We start from the raw sequence: 21,051 nt of genomic DNA, 5'->3' as shown, positions 1-21,051 counted from the left end.
TTTCAGGGACAGGGTATCTTAAGTATTTGGATAGAAGACCTGATTAGGATAGTCAACATGGCTTTTGCAAGTTAGGTCTCATCTAGCTATTATAGAATTTTTGAAGGAGGTTACTAAGGTTGATGAAGGAAAGGTGGTCGTCTTGGTCTCCATGGGCATTAGCAAGGCCTTTGACAAAGTCAGTAATGGAAGGCTGGTCCAGAAGGTAAAGAATGAAGTAGCCAATTGGATTTAACATTGGCTTAATGGGAGAAGCCAGAGTGTGGTGATAGATTGTTTTCTCTCTGGAGACCGATGACTAGTGGTATGCTGCAGGGATCAGTGCTGGGCCCATTATTATTTCTCATTTATATAAAATTATTTAGATAATGTGGTAAAATGCATCAGCATATTTGCTGATGACACCAAAATTAATGGCGTATTGGCGAGAAAGGCTATCAAAGCTTTCAGTGTGATCTTGGCTTGCTGGGAAAATGGGCTGAAAAATAGATGGAATTTAATACAGAAAGGTGTGAGGTGCTGCACTTTGGGAGGACAAACCAGTGTAAGACATTGTGAATGGTAGGGCTTGGAGGTGTGCAGTAGAACAAACGGACCCAGTGAATACAGATCCATGATTCTTGAAAGTGGGATCACAGGTAGATAAGAGTCATAAAGAGAGTTTTGGGCACATAGGCCTTCATAAGTCAGAGCATTAAGTACAGGAGTTGGAATATTTTGTTGAAGTTGTATGAGATTCAAAGTACATTTATTATTAAAGTATGTATACAGTATACAACCCTGAGGTTCATCGTGCCTCAGGCTGCCATGAAACAGAGAAACACCATGGAATCAAATGCAGAGTGAATAAAACGTCAAAATGCAAAGTTCTTGAAGCAGTCTAGGAATGTTCAGTTTAGTTCAATTTAACTCTATCATTTGTTGACTGCAGGCCCCAGAGCCAGTCCACATTGAAGTGCCCCAATCAAAATCATGTAAAATAGCTATTAAAAAAAAAACAGTAATGAGAAATATGTAACATTGACCGCAGAGTCCTCTTAAAAACAAGTACAATCCTCAAGCCGTGACAATCAAACCTTGCCCAGACCCTGCACCTTCTTTCGGCAGCAGCGAGGAAGAGGGAAACTAGTCAAACGCAGCTATATGATGCTGAACACCCGCTCGCCTTCCACTCTCATCCTTGTTCAATCTTGTTCAACAATTTAATCGTATTACACCATTAAGCTGCGCACCATACTCAACCTTGTCAAACTCCCTCAGAAACAGCAAAAGCGTGAGATTGCTCAGTCAGTCCAAAAATACATTATCAAAATGTAACTTACAGGCTCCAATTGCATGCAGATTAGTAGTAGAAGTATATTTAAAAGAAGAAAGAGAAGTAGTTTAGTGAACTGTCTGCAACACTGGTCGCTGGCATTACCTTGCATTTAGAGTAGCATATGCCATTCTAGTCACCTACTTACAGGAAAGATATCATTAATTTGAAAGGGTGCAGAGAAAATTTACAGGGTGTTGTTGGGACTTCACGACCTGAGTTATAGGGAAAGGGTGAATAGGTTAGGACTTTATTCTCCAGAGGGCAGGAGAATTAGTTCTTACTGAGGTAAACAAAATTATGAGGGGTATAGATAAAATGAATGCTTGCAGGCTTTTTTCTCCTCAGGTGTGGTGAGACTAGGACTAGAGGTAATTGGCTCAAGATGATAGGTGAAATATTTAAGGAGAATCTGAGGGGGAACTACTTCACTCAGATGGTGATGTGCGAATGTAATGAGCTGCCAGCAGAATGTTAGTTGCAGATTCAATTGTTACAATTAAAGAAGGTTAGATAGGTACATGAACAGGATGATTTTACATAGAACAGTATAGCACAGGAGCCCAAAATGTTGTTTCGAACCAGCTAAAAAACAAGTCAAAAGCACCCAAACATTAATCGCTCCTACCTACACCACATCCATATCCCTCCATCTTCCATACATCCATGTACCTATCCAAACATTTCTCAAAAGCCTCTGATGTATTTGCCAGGCAGTGCATCCCAGGCCTTGGGTCCAAGTAGATGGGATTAGGCAGAAGATCATATCAGCATAGACACGATGGATTGGAGGGTCTGTTTCTGTGCTATAGGGTTCTATGACTCTGTCATACTTTTGACGTACCATGCACTGTTTTATATATGATAATGGCAGACTTAAATAATTGCTACACACTTAACATCAAAATACCTGTTTATGTAATTCAGAGATGTGTTCAACTAAACTGTTTTTCTCTCTCTTGTGATGGGAGATTTCCAGCTGGATACTGGAATGTTGTTTCTCCAATGTAACTAGCTGGTTCTGAAGTGATTGCCTGTTCAGTGCTGCAGAGCTCTTCCCTTGCTCCAGATGTCGAAGCTGTAAAGGCAATTACAAATAGAATTAAATATATATTCTGCTTTCCAGTTTCTTGCTACTCACCAATTTAATATATTTTTACTCTTGTATTTTCAAGTTCTCCTAGATCTTTGGTACATGGCTCTAAAAGTGACCAAGCAGGCACTCCTGTTTGGCAAATTGAATTAATTTGTAGAACAAGCCAGAATCTAATCATTAACCCCTGTTCCTGATTCTATTTCCTTCCTTGACAGCATCTTACTCATTGTGGATTGGACACCCACTTTTTCAGGTTTTATTTGCTGAGTGGTAGAAAAGGGAGATCTGAGACTACAGATCCACAATTCCTTGAAAGTGGCATCAAAAGTAGATTGAGCCATAATGAGAGTTTTCAGCACATTGGCCTTCATAAACCAAAAGTAACACACACAAAATGCTGGAGGAACCCAGCAGGCCAGGCAGCATCTGTGGAAAAGAGTAAGCAGTCAACACTTTGGGCCGAGACCCTTCATCAGGCCTGAAACATTGACAGTGTACTCTTCTCCATAGATGCTACCTGGCCTGCTGAGTTCCTCCACCATTTTTTATGTTGCTTTGGATCACCAGCATCTGGAGATTTTCTCATGTTTGTGATAAACCAAAAGTATTGAGTATGGGAGTTAGAATGTTATGTTGAAGTTGTATAAGACGTTGGTGAGGCCTGATTGTATGCAGTTCTGGTCATCTACCTACAGCAAAAATATCAATAAGATTGAAAGAGTACAGAGAAAATTTACAAGATGCTGTAGTGTTCTATGGTTCTATGATGCTGGGACTTGAGGATCTGAGTCATATGGAATGTTAAATAGGTTACTATAGAACCATAGAACACTACAGCACAGTACAGGCCCTTCAGCCCTCCATGTTGTGCCGACCCATAAAATGCTTTTAAAAAAGTACTAAACCCACACTACCCCATAACCCTCAATTTTTCTTTCATCCATGTGCCTGTCCAAGAGGCTCTTAAGAGGTGGACTGTCTTACGCAGAGAGGTTAGAGAGACTGAGCTTGTACACACTGGAATTGAGATTGAGAGGGGATCTGATTGCAACATATAAGATTATTAAGGGATTGGACAAGATAGAGGCAGGAAATATGTTCCAGATGCTGGGAGAGTCCAGTACCAGAGGGCATGGTTTGAGAATAAGGGGTAGGTCATTTAGGACAGAGTTAAGGAAAAACTTCTTCTCCCAGAGAGTTGTGGGGGTCTGGAATGCACTGCCTCAGAAGGCAGTGGAGGCCAGTTCTCTGGATGCTTTCAAGAAGGAGCTAGATAGGTATCTTATGGATAGAGGAATCAAGGGATATGGGGACAAGGCAGGAACCGAGTATTGATAGTAGATGATCAGCCATGATCTCAGAATGGCGGTGCAGGCTCGAAGGGCTGAATGGTCTACTTCTGCACCTATTGTCTATTGTCTATAAATACCCCTAATGTTTTAGCCTCCACCACCATCCCTGGCAAGTCATTCCAGGCACTCACAACCCTCTGTGTAGGAAGCTTACCCCTGATGTCTCCCCTAAACTTCCCTCCCTTAATTTTGTACATATGTTAGGACTTTTATTTCCTGGAGTGTAGGAGAATGATGAAAGATTTGATAGAGGTATACAAAATTAAGAGGGGTGTAGATAGGGTAAATGCAAGCAGGCTTTTTCCACTGAGGTTGAGTGGGACTACAACTATAGATCATGGATTTAAGGGTGAAAGATTAAATATTTAAGGAGAACCTGAGGGAGATCTTCGCTCAGTGGGTGGTGAGAGTGTGAGAAGTGGTGAATGTTGGTTTAATTTCAACATCTAAGAGAGGTTTGTAGAAGTATATAGATGGAAGGTGGATGATGGGCTATGTTGCATGTGTAGGTCCGTGGGACTAGGCAGAAAAATAGTTTGGCGTGGACTAGATGAGCCAAAGAATCTGGTTCCATGCAGCAGTGTTCTATGATCCTATAAATTCTATTACATTTGGGTAGAATTGTACTCCTCATTTAAATACACCTCTGTGCAAATGGGTATTCGACTTCAGAACCAACACACCTCAGATAGTCAGGATGCATAACTGCTTCTCGCTTCCCATTAACCTCAACCTGGGTCCCCCCCCCCCCCCCACACAGCTAAAAGCGGAACCCACTGCTTTCACATGACTACACGCCCAAACACCCGAGTAATCACATTGTCATCTTTGCCAATGACACGATGATAGTGGGGCTCAACACCACAAAGAGGAGGTGGAGGAGCTTGAGGCCTTGTGCCAGGAAAATAACCTCTTCTTCAATGTCAACAAGGAGATGGTTACTGACTTCAGGAGAACTCCCACCACTCTTTACATCAGCAGCGGAGTACTGGAAACTGCGAGCAGTTTCAAATTCCTGGGAGTGCACATCTCACACAACTTCTCATGGTCCCAGAACCCAATCTACACAAACAGGAAAGTTCACCAAAGGCTTTACTTCTAAAGAGGCTGAAGTTAGGTGAACTATGCATGTCTATACTCACATCATTCTACAGATGTGTAGCAGAGAGCATCTTAACATGCTGCATCACTGTGTGGTACAGAAACTGCACTGCGGTGAACAAGAAGGCTCTACAATAGGTAGTTAAAACTACCCAATGCATCACCTGCACCAGACTACCCCTACCTGCCATCAAGGACATATGTACAGAAAGGTACTGGAAAAGGGCCAGTAACATCATGAAGGATCCCACCCACCCTGCAAATGAACTGTTTGTCCCACTCCCTTATGGGAGGAGGCTATGTAGCATCCACACCATGACCATCACACTAAAAAACAGTTACCTTTCCCCAAGCAATAAGGCTGATCAACACCTCCTCCGCAAACCCACCCCACCACACCCCCAACCACCACTACTTTATCTCCTGTCAGTCACCTTATGTACAGACACTCCTGTGCCTAGTGTCACTAGTATACAAGTTATTTTATGTATTTATTGTGTTTTTAAATTGCTGTGTTCTTTGTCTTATTGTGTTTTATTTTGTGCTGCATCAGATCCAGAGTAACAATACTTTTGGTTTCTTTTACGCTTTTCAACTGGAAATGACAAACAATTTTGAATCTTGAATCTCATACAAGTAAAAGCTCTAGAAGCTTTCAATGCTTATAAACTTTTGCAATCTAATAGAAATATAAAAGAGAGAAACTCATTCTTAGCATTTGTTCTAAAAACAGCAAGATTGGTCAAAAAGCTTATGGACAAGAAGCAGCACGTTTTTGCAAATTACACTCTCGCCACTAATTATTTTAATATATTCACAACAAGTAAAATTTGTTTTTATTAAACTCATTCAGAGAAGTAGCCCGAGTCCCATCTGAAAGTTTTATCCCTGGACTGAAAAAGTATAATCACAATGTGTTCACGCTAGTTATTTCTTAAGGTTTCCTTTAGGCTTTCAGCTCCTGGATGTACAAACAAGTCACAGAAGTTAATTCTTTTCAAAATATCATTGGGTATTGCTAATGGTAAACTGGAAAAACAGAAAGAGGCCTTTCCAGATGAAAAGTCCTGATCCAAAATATTGGCAGTCCAGTTCCCTCTATAGAGGGTGCCTGACTCACTGAGTTCCTCCAATATCATCTTCGTTGCTCTCAGTAGTTCTGTATTCTGTTGCTCCAAAGTTTACTTAGATTTGGCGAGTTTGCATAAACAGAGCACATTTCAAATGTGTGCAAACCTGTTTGTGGAGTTTGAACTTCCCCTGGGAATTAAAATCTGAATAATGAACAATTTATTTAAATCCAGAATAATTTCAAATGGAAAATTACAATAAAAATAATGCAATCTTCAGGTATTCGGTAGTCATAATATTTTCATGTTTCAACTATCTTTTGAACCTTTTAAAGCTGACAATTAAAACTGCCTAAAAAAAGCCTTTCATGTTTCAGTTCATAGGCATATGTAACCTGGTTATAAATGCCTTTTATTTTACAGAAGCACAGTAAATTACAAACGTATCAACATAGCATAAGCATAAATTCATAGCATACACAATTAAAAACAATAAACATAGCAACATCAGTGCAAGTTAAAGGAAATGTAGTCTGAGGTAGAATTTGAAATGTTATCTGAAATCAGGTATGCCTCTCTTTGTAATGACCTCCACAGATTGTGGTGTTCAAATCAAGACACAAAGGGTGCTGTAGAGCAATTTGCTTCAATGGTACCAAGAATGTGCAACTTGAGACTGGGAAAGTTTGAACTGTTCAAATTTTGCCAGAGGTGGGATGTAGAAATTTACAAGACATGGGTCAGAAGGCACTTGGGTGTATTGTGAGCAGTTTTGGGCTCCTTATCTAAGAACAGATGTGCTAGCACAAGAATACATCAGGAGAGGTTCATGAGAAAGATCCCAGACCATAAGACAAAGGAGCAGAAGTTGGCCATTCGGCCCATCGAGTCTGCTCCGGCATTTCATCATGAGCTGATCCAATCTCCCCTTTAGTCCCATTCCCCCACCTTCTCACCATAACCTTTGATGCCTAACTACTCAGATACCTATCAATCTCTGCCCTAAATACACCCAATGACTTGGCAACAAAATCATTGGCAACAAATTCCATAGATTCACCACCCTCTGGCTAAAAAGATTTTTTCATATTTCTGTTCTGAATGGGCGCCCTGCAATCCTCAAGTCATGTCCTCTCGTACTAGACTCCCCCACCACGGGAAACAACTTTGCCACATCCAGTCTGTCCATGCCTTTCAACATTAAAAATGTTTCTACGAGGTCCCCCCTCATTCTTCTAAACTCCAAGGAGTACAGTCCAAGAGCGGTCAAACGTTCCTCATATGATAACCCTCTCATTTCCAGAATCATTCTAGTGAATCTTCTCTGGACCCTCTCCAATGTCAGCATATCGTTTCTTAAATAAGGAGCCCAAAACTGCACACTATTCCAAGTGAGGTCTTACCAGTGCCTTATAGAGCCTCAACATCACATCCCTGCTCCTATACTCTATTCCTCTAGAAATGAATGCCAACATTGCATTCGCCTTCTTCACCATCGACTCAAACTGGAGGTTAACCTTAAGGGTATCCTGCACGAGGACTCCCAAGTCCCGTTGCATCTCAGAACTTTGAATACTCTCCCCATTTAAATAATAGTCTGCCCATTTATTTCTTCTACCAAAGTGCATGACTGTACACTTTCTGTCATTGTAATTCATTTGCCACTTCTTTGCCCATTCCCCCAATCTATCCAAGTCTCTCTGCAGACTCTCTGTTTCCTCAGCACTACCAGCCCCTCCACCTATCCTTGTATCATCAGCAAACTTAGCCACAAAGCCATCCAAATACACAACATCCACTGCATCTCCCTTGTCTAGCATACTTGTAATTTCCTCAAAATGAAAAGGAATGAAAGGGTTAATGTATGATGAGTGTTTGATGGCTCTGGGTTTATAATCGCTGGAGTTTAGAAGAATGAGGGGTGGACCTCATTGAGACCTATCGAATATTGGGAGGCTTAGATAGAGTGGATGTGGAGAGGCTGTTTTAAATAATGAGGGAGTCTAGGACCAGAGAGAACAGCATCAAAATATAAGGATATCTGTTTAGAGCAGAGATGAGGAGGAATTTCTTTAACCAGAGGGTAGTGAATCTGTAGAATTCATTGTCACAGATGGCTGTGGAGGGAGGCCAAGTCATTAGGTATATTAAAAGCAGAAGTTGATAGGTTCTTGATTAGTAAGGGTGTCAAAGGTTATGGGGAGAAGGCGGGAGAATGTGGTTGTGAAGCCATGATGGAATGGTGAAGAACACTCGATGGGCTGAATGGCCTAATTCTGCTCCTATGTCTTATGTCCTTAATCAAAACATCAATAAACAATGAGGAACTTTCCACTGGTAGGTGGATTTGAGATGCCACTTACTTCTGGAAAATGACAGCTGATAACAACAACTCCACTTTCCTTATCCTATTTCTGTATCTCTTTAATCCCTTTCTTAAAAAAAAGATACGTACTATGCTGAGACTATAGCATGTACATTCACTGAGAATGCCAGTAAAAGTTGAGCAGTAATGCAGGAGGGGGTGTGACTTTCTGGATGGCTCTATTAAATGCCAGCAGAAATGTGGTAGATTAAATAGCTACTTCATGTGCTGTTTGATCCTATGTAGTTCCTAACTAATTTCGAAGATGTACAATCTTGCATTTCACATTTCAATGACTAAGCAAATCTTGACACTCAATGAAAATTCAACTAATATGAATATTTTCTCCCTCCCTAAAGCCCTTTTATTCTGGCAATCTCCCCTCTATCCTTCAGTCCAGATGAAGGATTTCAACCTGATGCATCGACTGTCCATTTCTCTCTTTGGATGTTCCCTGACCCTCTAAGTCAGGGGTTTCCAACCTTTTTTTATGCCATGGACCAATACCATTATGCAAGAGGTCCATGGACCCCAGGTTGGGAACCCCTGCTCTAAGTTAATCTTTATTGCTCTAGCTTCCAGGATCTGTTGCCTCTTTCTCAATATTCTGCCTACATATCAAATTCAAGTTGAGGCTTATTGTCATTCAACCATAGAGATCATTCTTCTATGGCCAAGCTGCAAAATACAGCACATATAGTCACACACAGCACATACGGTCACAAACTAATATAAGCACAAGTGCCAGAGCGACATGGCCTGAAGTTGGCAAGTTGACATAAAGTGTGAGGTACATGTTTATGTAAGGCAGTACAGTCAGCCCTCCTTAACCGCAGGAGATTGGTTCCGAGACCCCCCCCCCCCCCCCCCGTGGATACCAAAAAACATGGATGCTCAAGTCCCTTATTTAACCTGTCTCAGTGCGGTGGTCTTTAGGACCCAGCAGAACCCCGGACTTTATGTGTCTCAGTGCGGTGGACATTAGGACCTGGCGGTGCAGCTCTGAATCCGCAGTGTTTTTGTTCACGAAAATAATCACGATCATGATTGAAAATAAGGTGGAAGTAATAAAGTGATTGGAAAGAGGCGAAACGCCATCGGTCATTGGAAAAGTGTTAGGCTACAGTCGGTCAACGATCGGTACAATTTTAATGGAGCATGTGAAAGGCCCTGCCCCGATGAAAGCTACAATTATTACTAAGCAATGCAGTGGTTTAATTATTGAAATACGCTTGTTTCTTAAGTGTTTTATATGCATAGAAAGGTAAAATATGTACTATATACTAAGAAAAACGTTTGACTAACTGACGCTAAATAATACCGAATGTACCTGTTCCGACTTCAAATCCAACTTAAAGACGGACTCAGGAATGGAACTCGTTCATAACCCGGGCACTGCCTGTACTTTTAAGTCATTTCTAGATTACTTACAATACCTAATACAATGTAAATGCTATGTAAATAGTTGTTATACTGTATTATTTAGGGAATAATGACAAGAAAAAAAGTCTGTACGTGCTCAGACAACGAGTGCTGGAGAGAGAACTTCCGGGTTTTCCCGATCCGTGCATGTGGAATCCGCGGATAAGGAGGGCCGACTGTATAGTGTTACTGGCACTATTAACAATAAAGTAAGCAGTAGTATAAATATGTGAAACAGCATGAATAACAGATAAAGTTGACGGGGGAGGTGTTGTTGGAGCAGAAGCCTTCAGACAGGGTGTACATGCGTACTGGGTGGCATGGGTGAATTTGTGAAGAAGTCTAATAGGCTGGGGGGGGTGGGGGGATGAAGATGTTACCCAGCCTGACTGTTCTTATGCTCTGGTACCTTCTACCTGATGCTCTGCAATGTTATGACAGTCATAGAGGATTTCAACATGTAGGTTGGTACTGGATCCCACGAGAGAGAATATGTAAATGCCAACATGATGACTTTTTGGGCACACTAGGTGAAAGGTTATTTTGGATTGGGTTTTGTGTAATGAACCCTTGGAAGTCAGTGATCATAATGTGCCGGTATTGCAGTCTTCATCCTGCAATCTGGGAGGTAGCAGCTGAAGTCAAATGTATCAGTATTAGAGTGGAGTAAAGGGGATTACAGAAGCATGAAGGAGGAGCTGCACAGAGGTGATTGGAAGGGACACCAGCAGAACATCAATGGCTGGAGTTTCTGGGAGCAATTCAGAGGCGCAGGATAGATACATCCCAAAGACGGAACATACTAAAAGGAGGATGAGGCAACTGTGGCTGACAAGGAAAGTCAAGGACAGCATAAAAACAAACGAGGCCATATAATAGAGCAAATAATTAGTGAGAAGTTAGAGGATTGGGAAGCTTTTAAAATCCAATAGAAGGCAACTAAAAATATGAAATATAAAGGTAAGCTAGCCAATAATATCAAAGAGGATATCAAAAGTATTTTCAGATATATAGAGAGTAAAGGAGAGGTGAGAGCAGATATCGGACCACTGGAAAATGACGTTGGAGAGACAATAATGAGGGATAAGGAAATGGCAGACAAATTAAGTGAGCATTTTGCATCCATTTTCACTGTGGAAGGCATTATCACTATCAGTATCCCATAAGTTCGATAGTGTCAGGGGGCAGAAGTGAGTGCAATTGTTATTACTAAGGAGAAGCTGAAGAGTTTGAAGGTAGATAAGTCACCTGGAACAGATGGACTACACCCCACCATTCTGAAAGAGGCAGCTGAAGAAATTGTGGAGGCATTAGTAATGATCTTTCAAGAGTCACTAGGGAGGGAGGCAGAAGAAAGGAAATTATAAGCCATTTAGCTGACTTCAGTGGTTACGAAGATATTGGAGTCAATTGTTAAGGATGAGGTCTCAGGGTACTTGGAGGGAAATGATAAAATAGGCCAAAGTCAGCATGATTTCCTGAAAGGGAAATCTTGCCTGAAAAATCTGTTGGAATTCTTAGAGGAAATAACAATCAGAATAGACAATGGAGAATCGGTGGATGTTGTGTACTTGGTTTTCAGAAGGCCTTTGAGAAGGTGCCGCAAACGAGTCTGCTTATCAAGATAAGAGCCCATACATTCACAGGAAAGATGGGGCTTAGATGGGGTGGAGTTTGTTAGGTGTGTTCAGGAAAGTTTCTTGACGCAATATCTAGATAAGCCTACAAGAGGACAGACTGTACTTGATTTGGTATTGGGAAATGAACCTGGTCAGGTGTCAGATCTCTCAATGGGAGCACATTTTGGAGATAGTGATCATAATTCTATCTCCTTTACAATAGCATTGGAGAGAGACAGGAACAGACAAGTTAGAAAAGCGTTTAATTGGAGTAAGGGGAATTATGAAGCTATCAGGCAGGAAATTGGAAGCTTAAATTGGGAACAGATGTTCTCAGGGAAAGGGTACGGAAGAAATGTGGCAAATGTTCAGGGGATATTTGTGTGGAGTTCTGTATAGGTACACTCCAATGAGACAGGGAAGTTATGGTAGGGTACAGGAACCGTGGTGTACAAAGGCTGTAATAAATCTGGTCAAGAAAAAAAGAAAAGCATACAAAAGGTTCAGAGAGCTAGGTAATGATAGCGATCTAGAAGGTTATAAGGCTAACAGGAAGGAGCTTAAAAAGGAAATTAGCAGAGTCAGAAGGGGCCACGAGAAGACCTTGGCGGGCAGGATTACAGAAAACCCCCAAGGCATTCTACAAGTATGTGAAGAGCAAGAGGATAAGATGTGAAAGAGTAGGACCTATCAAGTGTGACAGTGGGAAAGTGTGTATGGAACTGGAGGAAATAGCAGAGGTACTTAATACTTCAGTATTCACTATGGAAAAGGATCTTGGTGATTGTAGGGCTGACTTGCAGCAGACTGAAAAGCTTGAAGATGTAGATATTAAGAAAGAGGATGTGCTGGAGCTTTTGGAAAGCATCAAGTTGGATAAGTCGCCGGAACCGGACAAAATGTACCCCAGGCTACTGTGGGAGGTGAGGAAGGAGATTGCTGAGCCTCTGGTGATGATCTTTGCATCATCAATGGGGCCGGGAGAGGTTCCCGAGGATTGGAGGGTTGTGGATGTTGTTCCTTTATTTAAGAAAGGGAGTAGCAATAGCCCAGGAAATTATAGACCAGTGAGTCTTAACTCAGTGGTTAGTAAGTTGATGGAGAAGATCCTGAGAGGCAGGATTTATGATCATTTGGAGAGGTATAATATGATTAGGAGTAGCCAGCATGGCTTTGTCAAAGGCAGGTCGTGTCTTACGAGCCTGATTGAATTTTTTGAGGATGTGACTAAACACATTGATGAAGGTAGAGCAATAGATGTAATGTATATGGATTTCAACAAGGTATTTGATAAGGTACCCCATGCAAAGCTTATTGAGAAAGTAAGGAGGCATGGGATCCAAGGGGATATTGCGCTGTGGATCCAGAACTGGCTTGCCCACAGAAGGCAAAGAGTGGTTGTAAACAGATCATACTCTGTACATCAGTCAATGAAAGCAAGCATGCAGGTACAGCAGGCAGTGAAGAAAGCTAATAGCATGCTGGCCTTTATAACAAGAGGAATTGAGTATAGGAGTAAAGAGGTCCTTCTGCAGCTGTACAGGGCCCTGGTGAGACCCCACCTGGAGTATTGTGTGCAGTTTTGGTCTCCAAATTTGAGGAAGGACATGCTTGCTATTGAGGGAGTGCAACGTAGGTTCACAAGGCTAATTCCCGGAATGGCGGGACTGTCATATGTTGAAAGATTGGAGCGACTGGGCTTGTATACACTGGAATTTAGAAGGATGAGAGGGAACTGATTGAAACATATAAGATTATTCAGGGATTGGACACGCTGGAGGCAGGAAGCATGTTCCCGCTGATGGGTGAGTCCAGAACTAGAGGCCACAGCTTAAGAATAAGAGGTAGGCCATTTAGAACAGAGATGTGGAAAAACTTTTTCACCCAGAGAGTGGTGGATATGTGGAATACTCTGCCCCAGAAGGCAGTGGAGGCCAAGTCACTGGATGCATTCAAGAGAGAGTTAGATAGAGCTCTTATAGATAGCGGGGTCAAGGGATATGGGGAGAGGGCAGGAACGGGGTACTGATTGTGTATGATCAGCCATGATCACAGTGAATGGCGGTGCTGGCTAGAAGGGCCAAATGGCCTACTCCTGCACCTATTGTCTATTGCATGGAGGTGGTGTGCCTCAGGGATCTGTTCTGGGACCCTTACTCTTTGTGATTTTCATAAATGACCTGGATGAGGAAGTGGAGGGATGGGTTAGTAAGTTTGCTGATGACACAAAGGTTGGGGGTGTTGTGGATAGTGTGGAGGGCTGTCAGGGGTTACAGCGGGACATTGATAGGATGAAAAACTTGGCTGAGAAGTGGCAGATGGAGTTCAACCCAGATAAGTGTGAGGTGGGTCACTTTAGTAGGTCAAATATGATGGCAGAATATAGTATTAATGGTAAGACTCTTGGCAGTGTGGAAGATCAGAGGGATCTTGGGGTCCGAGTCCATAGAACGCTCAAAGAAGCTGCACAGGTTGACTCTGTGGTTAAGAAGGCATACAGTGTATTGGCCTTCATTAATCATGGAATTGAATTTAGGAGCCGAGAGGAAATGTTGTAGCTATATAGGACCCTGGTCAGACCCCACTTGGAGTACTGTGTTCAGTTCTGGTCGCCTCACTATAGGAAGGATGTGGAAATCATAGAAAGGGTGCAGAGGAGATTTACAAGGATGTTGCCTGGATTGGGGAGCATGCCTTATGAGAATAGGTTGAGTGAACTCGGCCTTTTTCCCTGCAATGACGGAGGATGAGAGGTGACCTGATAGAGGTGTATAAGGTGATAAGAGGCATTCATTGTGTGGATAGTCAGAGGCTTTTTCCCAGGGCTGAAATGGTTGCCACAAGAGGACACAGGTTTAAGCTGCTAGGGAGTAGGTACAAAGAACAAAGAACAATACAGCACAGTACAGGCCATTCGGCCCACAATGTTGTGCTGACCCTTAAACCCTGCCTCCCATATAACCCCCCACCTTAAATTCCTCCATTTACCTGTCTAGTAGTCTCTTAAATTTCACTAGTGTATCTGCCTCCACCACTGACTCAGGCAGTGCATTCCACGCACCAACCACTCTCTGAGTAAAAAACCTTCCTCTAATATCCCCCTTGAACTTCCCTCCCCTTACCTTAAAGCCATGTCCTCTTGTATTGAGCAGTGGTGCCCTGGGGAAGAGGCGCTGGCTGTCCACTCTATCTATTCCTCTTAATATCTTGTATACCTCTATCATGTCTCCTCTCATCCTCCTTCTCTCCAGAGAGTAAAGCCCTAGTTCCCTTAATCTCTGATCATAATGCATACTCTCTAAACCAGGCAGCATCCTGGTAAATCTCCTCTGTACCTTTTCCAATGCTTTCACATCCTTCCTATAGTGAGGTGACCAGAACTGGACACAGTACTCCAAGCGTGGCCTAACCAGAGTTTTATAGAGCTGCATCATTACCCTGCGACTACTAAACTCTATCCCTCGACTTATGAAAGCTAACACCCCATAAGCTTTCTTAACTACCCTATCTACCTGTGAGGCAACTTTCAAGGATCTGTGGACATGTACCCCCAGATCCCTCTGCTCCTCCACACTACCAAGTATCCTGCCAGAGTACAGAGAAAGTGTACAGAGGAGATGTCAGGGGTAAGCTTTTTCACTCAGAGTGGTGAGTGTGTGGAATGGGCTGCCGGCAACGGTGGTGGAGGTGGAAATGATAGGGTCTTTTAAGAGACTTTTGGATAGGTACATGGAGCTTAGAAAAATAGAGGGCTGTAGGTAAGCCTAGTAATTTCTAAGGTAGGGACATGTTTGGCACAACTTTGTGGGCCAAAGGGCCTGTGTTGTGCTGTAGGTTTTCTATGTTTCTAAGATACTACCATGGATAGAGGATTGGCTGATTGGCAGGAGACGGAAAGTGGGAATAAGGGGAGTCTTTTCTGGTTGGCTGCTGGTGACTAGTGATGCCGCTCAGGAGTTGGTGTAGAGACCACTTCTTTTTATGTTACAGTATATGTCAATGATTTGGATGACAGAATTGCAGACAAATTTGCGGGCAATACGCAGATAGGGAGAGTGGCTGGTAGTGTTGAGGAAGCAGGGAGGCTGGAGAAAGACAAAGATTAAGAGAATAAGCAAAGAAGTGACAGATGGAATACAGTGTCAGGAAGTGTATGGTCATGTACTTTGGTAGAAGGAACAAAAGAATAACTATATTCTAAACGGGCAGAAGATTCAAAAATCCAAAATGCAAAGGGACTTGAGAGTCCTTGGACAGAATTCCCTGACGGTTAACTGACAGGTTGAGTCAGTGGTGAGGAAGGCAAATACATTGTTAGCATTCATTTTGAGAGGATTAGAGTATAAAAGGAAGGGTGTAATGCTGGGGCTTTATAGACATTGGTGAGGCCTCACTTAAAGTATTGTAAGCACTTTTGGGTCCCTTATCTAAGAAAGGATGTGCTGACATTGGAGAAGGTACGGAGGAGGTTCACGAGAATGATTCCAGGAATGAAAGGTTTATTGTATGAGGAGCGTTTGATGGCTCTGGGCATATACTCACTGGAATTTTGAAGAATGAGTGGGGTCCCACTGAATTTTATCCAATGTTGAAAGGCATAATTAAAGAGGATGTTTCCTATTGTAGGTGACTCTAGAACCAGAGGGCACAGCCTCAGAGTAGAGGATCGTCCATTTAGAATGGAAATGAGGAGGAATTTTTTTAGCCAGAGGGTCACAAATCTGTGGAATTCATTGCCAACGGTGGGTGTGGAGGCCAGGTCATTGGGTATATTTAAGGTGAAGGTTGATAGGTTCTTGGTTAGTTGGGGTGTGAGAAGGCAGGGAAATGGGGTTGAGAGGGAAAATGGATCAGCCATGATGAAATGGCAGAGCAGACTTGATATGCCATGGGCCTAATTCTGCTCCTATATCGTATGGTCATAAGGTGTTAACGTGCCTTTAGAGGTACCAGTCAATTTCCAAGTCAAATATTTGTATTTTACCACCTTAAATCTGGAGCTGTAGTAATGTGAGGGAACAAATTTATTTATCCTTGGTGTGCAATGGTAAGCTCTTCTGCAATTAATTTTCAACTTTTTCACTGCAGGATTTAGGCCAGTTAGAAGAGTGGGATGAAAGATGGCAGATGGAGTTTAATGCTGATAAGTGTGAGGTGCTACATTTTAGTAGGACTAATCAAAATAGGAGATACATGGTAAATGATAGGGCATTGAGGAATACAGTCGAACAGAATGATCTAGAAGTAATGGTGCATAGTTCCCTGAAGGTGGAATCTCATGTGGATAGGGTGGTGAAGAAAGCTTTTGGTATGCTGGCCTTTATAAATCAGAGCATTGAGTATAGGAGTTGGGATGTAATGTTAAAACTGTACAAGGCATTGGTGAGGCCAAACTTGGAGTATTGTGTACAGTTCTGGTCACCGAATTATAGGAAAGATGTCAACAAAATAGAGAGAGTACAGAGGAGATTTACTAGAATGTTACCTGGGTTTCAGCACCTAAGTTACAGAGAAAGGTTGAACAAGTTAGGTCTTTATTCTTTGGAGCGTAGAAGGTTGAGGGGAGACTTGATAGAGGTATTTAAAATTATGAGGGGGATAGATAGAGTTGACATGGTTAGGCTTTTTCCATTCAGAGTAGGGGAGATTCAAACAAGAGGGCATGAGTTGAGAGTTTTTTTTTTGTTTTTTAAAAAATTTTTATTAGTTTTTCAAAACATTTTACAAAATTAAAAACCCCAAATCCCAATGAGGAGCATTAATACAGTGCAAAATTAAGCATACAATAACAATATGCAACAAAGGAAGAGAATTTAACAAAAAAGCACCTAAATTAAAGACAAGTGAGCTTAGTGTCCTCCCCAAGCCCCACAACACAAGAAAAAAACAACAACAGCTCCAGACCAACCACCACACAGTATAAAGAGTATAAGTCAGGACAGTCAAACTCCCAGACTGTGAATACATGAGTTGAGAGTTAAGGGGCAAAAGTTTAGGGGTAACATGAGGGGGAACTTCTTTACTCAGAAAAGAAGGCAGGTATGATATTGTCATTTAAAAAAAAATTGGATAGGTATATGGACAGGAAAGGAATGGAGAGTTATGTGCTGAGTGCAGGTCGGAGGGACTAGGTGAGACTAAGCGTTTGGCACAGACTAGAAGGGCGAGATGGCCTGTTTCCGTGCTGTAATTGTTAGATGGTTATAAGGTTGTTATATGAATTTGTGTGCACGGAAGACTGGTTTGAAATTAATCAAACATTTTGTTAATTGTCTTTCCTAGTAGATTAAGTGGCAACAGTCTTACTTTCACACAATATCAACTACATGGAAAGCACTCTTACAAACACCAAAATGAAAGTGTACAGAAAGTGTTATTTACGTATGAAATTGCTGCTAAATTACTTTCCTTTAACTTGATTTGCAGTGCAGTCTTGCTACACATTCAAAAGGTGATCATTATTGATACGTCTCAATGAAAACTGAGAGGAACCAAAAAACTATTGCACAAGTGAAATAACTACCTACCTGCTCCATGGCACTGATAACCTTCTTCTCCTCTTCCTCAATTACTCTTTTTAAAAAGGCTATTTCCAATTCAAGTTGTCGTTCATTCTCTTTTAGAGACGTTAATTGTGTGATGCTATTCGAATGCTGGGAATTCTTCTCATCTCGAGCTGCTTGAGCCTGCAGTAGATTTTTTAACCACTTTATAATTGAGTTTTTCTAAGTTATAAGCCTTAAGGATAAGTAAGCAATTCCAGAACACTTTGATTTCAGTTAATTAAACTCTGATACAACTTTAGTCATTTCTAATAGCAGCAGGGAAACGTAGGTTTTGCTATAGCACTTAATGAACAATCCTTCTGAATGAAAGAAGAATTGGATAAATTAGCATCTTTTACTAAGTAACTAATTTTACCAGAATACTAAGCAAGTTATTATTCCTACAGTTTTGTCACATAATAAATGATTTACTGTATTGTAAATAGTACAGATTGTAATAAATAAAATGGTTTAATAATAAAACCACGGATTTATAATTTTAACCTAAGTAAAAGATAGGTTAACATGTTCATCGATCCATGACATGTATCTGAGATGTCACTGGAAATAATATCAGAAACTCTGCCAAACAGTAAATTTAAATAATATTAAATGGATTCTAATCACTCCTTTAGTCTCAGTAGGAAGGAACCAAATATGCCTGAGGAGACCAGAAATTTGCAAATGCATTGCAATATATGCAGCACTATTTAAAGGAATACTTACACAGTTAAGGTAACCCATAGATAAGCAGCTGCTTGAAAGAAAACAATAGTACAGAAGAGGGGAAAGTCTGTCAGATTTCTGAGGATGATGTGACTATGTAAATAACCATGTGCAAGATTTCAGGCTATGTGGGAAATAATTAGGTGAAGATATTTTCCGAAGATGACTGAGATGGCCAAATCAATGAAACAAATACTAAATCCTAATTACAATCAATGCTTTTGCAAAGTCAGGGTCAGGAACCTTGATTGTTGTGTAGGTAGATTCAGAGCCTGAACTGCAAACAATGACTTCAAAAGTTCAAAGGTTCATTTATTATCAAAGTATACAACTCTGAAATTCTTCTCCAAATAACGATGAAACCGAGAAAGAAATGAAAGGATCATCAACCCCCACATCCCCCTCCCCCTCCACATACAAAAAAACAAGAAAGATCAGGTGAAAAACACACAACACACAAAAAGCACATAAGACTGAAAAAAAAAGTCCAGAGTTCAAGTCCACATCCACAACGTAGAAAACCCAGGTAACATTTTCCCTCTCCACAGCAGTGATCTAACCAGCATTATAAAGGCAGTCTCCCCTCTCCATATCAGAGTAATTTCACCAGCAATAACAAGGCAGTGGCCTGATTTCGGATCATGGTCAGGGTCTGGAATACCAGCAAGAAGTTTATACACAAGCTAACACTTCATTGTTCTGTCTGTGAAGGTGTTGTTCACTGTAGGCCTTTGCAGCCTTGGTGTCATTGCCAACAGCCTTTGTGGTACTGGCTTTTATTTAAAGGAAGTACCTGCCTTTATCCCTCATGAATAATAAGGAATTGTAACAAAGTCACTCATTAACTTTTAGGGTAATAATGTTTCTTCTTTGGAAGCAAAGCTACTCTGAATTGTTCATGACAGCCAGCCAACATATCAAGTCTTTATTCTCATCTCTCTATCATTATTACTATCCATTGTATAAATTCCAATAACTCATAACAGTAGGATCTGGAGGTAGTAGCAGTGAATTAACAATATTCAGTAATGACAGCACAGAATAACAAATAACCCAAGCAACTGCCTTTGAGTGACAAAGGGTAGTTATGCCACTAATTACAGTAAATATTAGTGTGGTAGAGATAGAACTGTGAATCTAACTGTGCTTAAATTGGATTTGCAAAAATGTAGAATTTTACTTAACGTTAGTGAATCCTTCAGTGATTTTTCAGTTTTACAGCTAAGGGAGATCCACAAAGTAGCTGAACTAGAAAAATTGTTACTCATATAAATTAACCACTACTTTTACCCTCACATTTACAGGCCAGAATGGAGAAGAGACAATTGCACCTCTGGTACAATGATATAAAATACAGCTCCACACATCCCCCTCTAGCCTTCGTTCTTTGCAGTCCTGGCGAAATGGTAAAGGTTTCACTGAAAATGTAAAGACAAATTTGTATGTTGTGAGGGTGATTACACAGCTGCTAGCCATGCTGACTAATTATACATAATCTATCTGAAAAGGCAAGAGATGTAAAGCCCAGAATGAAGAATCAATGGTATTCTTGGCATGCTGTCATGAGGGGGGTTTGACAGATGAGCAAGGTTAATAATTTTGTTTAACATAGTCTATATTTTTCAAAGTTTTCAAAGAAAATTGATTTACATTTTTTGTCATGGATTTTAAAAAGTCAGACCATATGGAAGTTCTAGACTTTAATTTCATGGCATACTGGACTATTTGAGTGACATCAATGATATGCATTTATCCATCCAGCTCCAAAAGAAAACAAGTATTCTAATTCATCCCATTCCAAGAACTGCAGAAATATCACAATACCATATGGAAATCAGTTTTTACAGTTGGTTCCTTGGTCTGCTGGAATCTCAGTGCTCTAGGCACACTGAAAGTTGGGCCAAAGCCCACAGCACCAACCAGTGTACTTTTGTGTAATAGTTTTATTTTTGCCCCTTTTCATTTATTAGTGTTACGAAGGTACCACAACTCTGAGGGGCCGAAGGGTACAAAGTAGCCCCCTCCTTTTTGAGAATCACAAGATCGCTATTAATTCAGGTCTGGGGACCCAGGAAATGAGAGAGAGAATCCTCAAGGGTTTGGAATGTGTGTCCTGCCCTCAGCGAGACAAAGCCACGGATACCGGCCATTGTCTCTTGGAGACGGAATTGTGTATTGAGTATTGTACTATTCATTGAAGCCCTCAGGGAATGACCAGAGTGGGCTGGTTGAGGGATTGCATCATCCCAACCTGATTGACATCTGAGACCCCATGAGTAAGGATAAAAGAGGGTCTGGGAAACAACCCCTTTAGACGCACCAGGAGAAACGCTAGAAATCCCGTGACAGCGTAATAGCGACAGCCAGTGGAGAGCCCACGTGCATCCTTTCCCGTTGCCGGGATTGGGGCCTTACCACGGAAGAACGGCTTTAGCTAAAA

The 21,051-nt window shown here is 41.4% G+C and overlaps 1 protein-coding gene across 2 annotated transcripts in view; it reads right to left on the bottom strand.

Moving 5' to 3' along the window:
* LOC140724980 (uncharacterized) overlaps positions 1 to 21,051 on the bottom strand; it is a 71,747-nt gene that overhangs the window by 1,030 nt on the left and 49,666 nt on the right. For both annotated transcript variants that reach the window (XM_073039865.1, XM_073039874.1), the window contains exons 9-10: positions 17,868 to 18,026; positions 2,226 to 2,393 (exon numbers count right to left, since the gene is read on the bottom strand). In XM_073039865.1, the coding sequence (XP_072895966.1) occupies positions 2,226 to 2,393; positions 17,868 to 18,026 (327 nt within the window). The remainder of the gene's footprint in view (positions 1 to 2,225; positions 2,394 to 17,867; positions 18,027 to 21,051) is intronic.

This window comes from Hemitrygon akajei, chromosome 1 (genome assembly GCF_048418815.1).
Source record: "Hemitrygon akajei chromosome 1, sHemAka1.3, whole genome shotgun sequence".
NCBI lineage: Eukaryota > Metazoa > Chordata > Chondrichthyes > Myliobatiformes > Dasyatidae > Hemitrygon > Hemitrygon akajei.
Note: the sequence above shows the minus strand (reverse complement) of the source record. Positions and strands in the feature narration are given on the sequence as shown.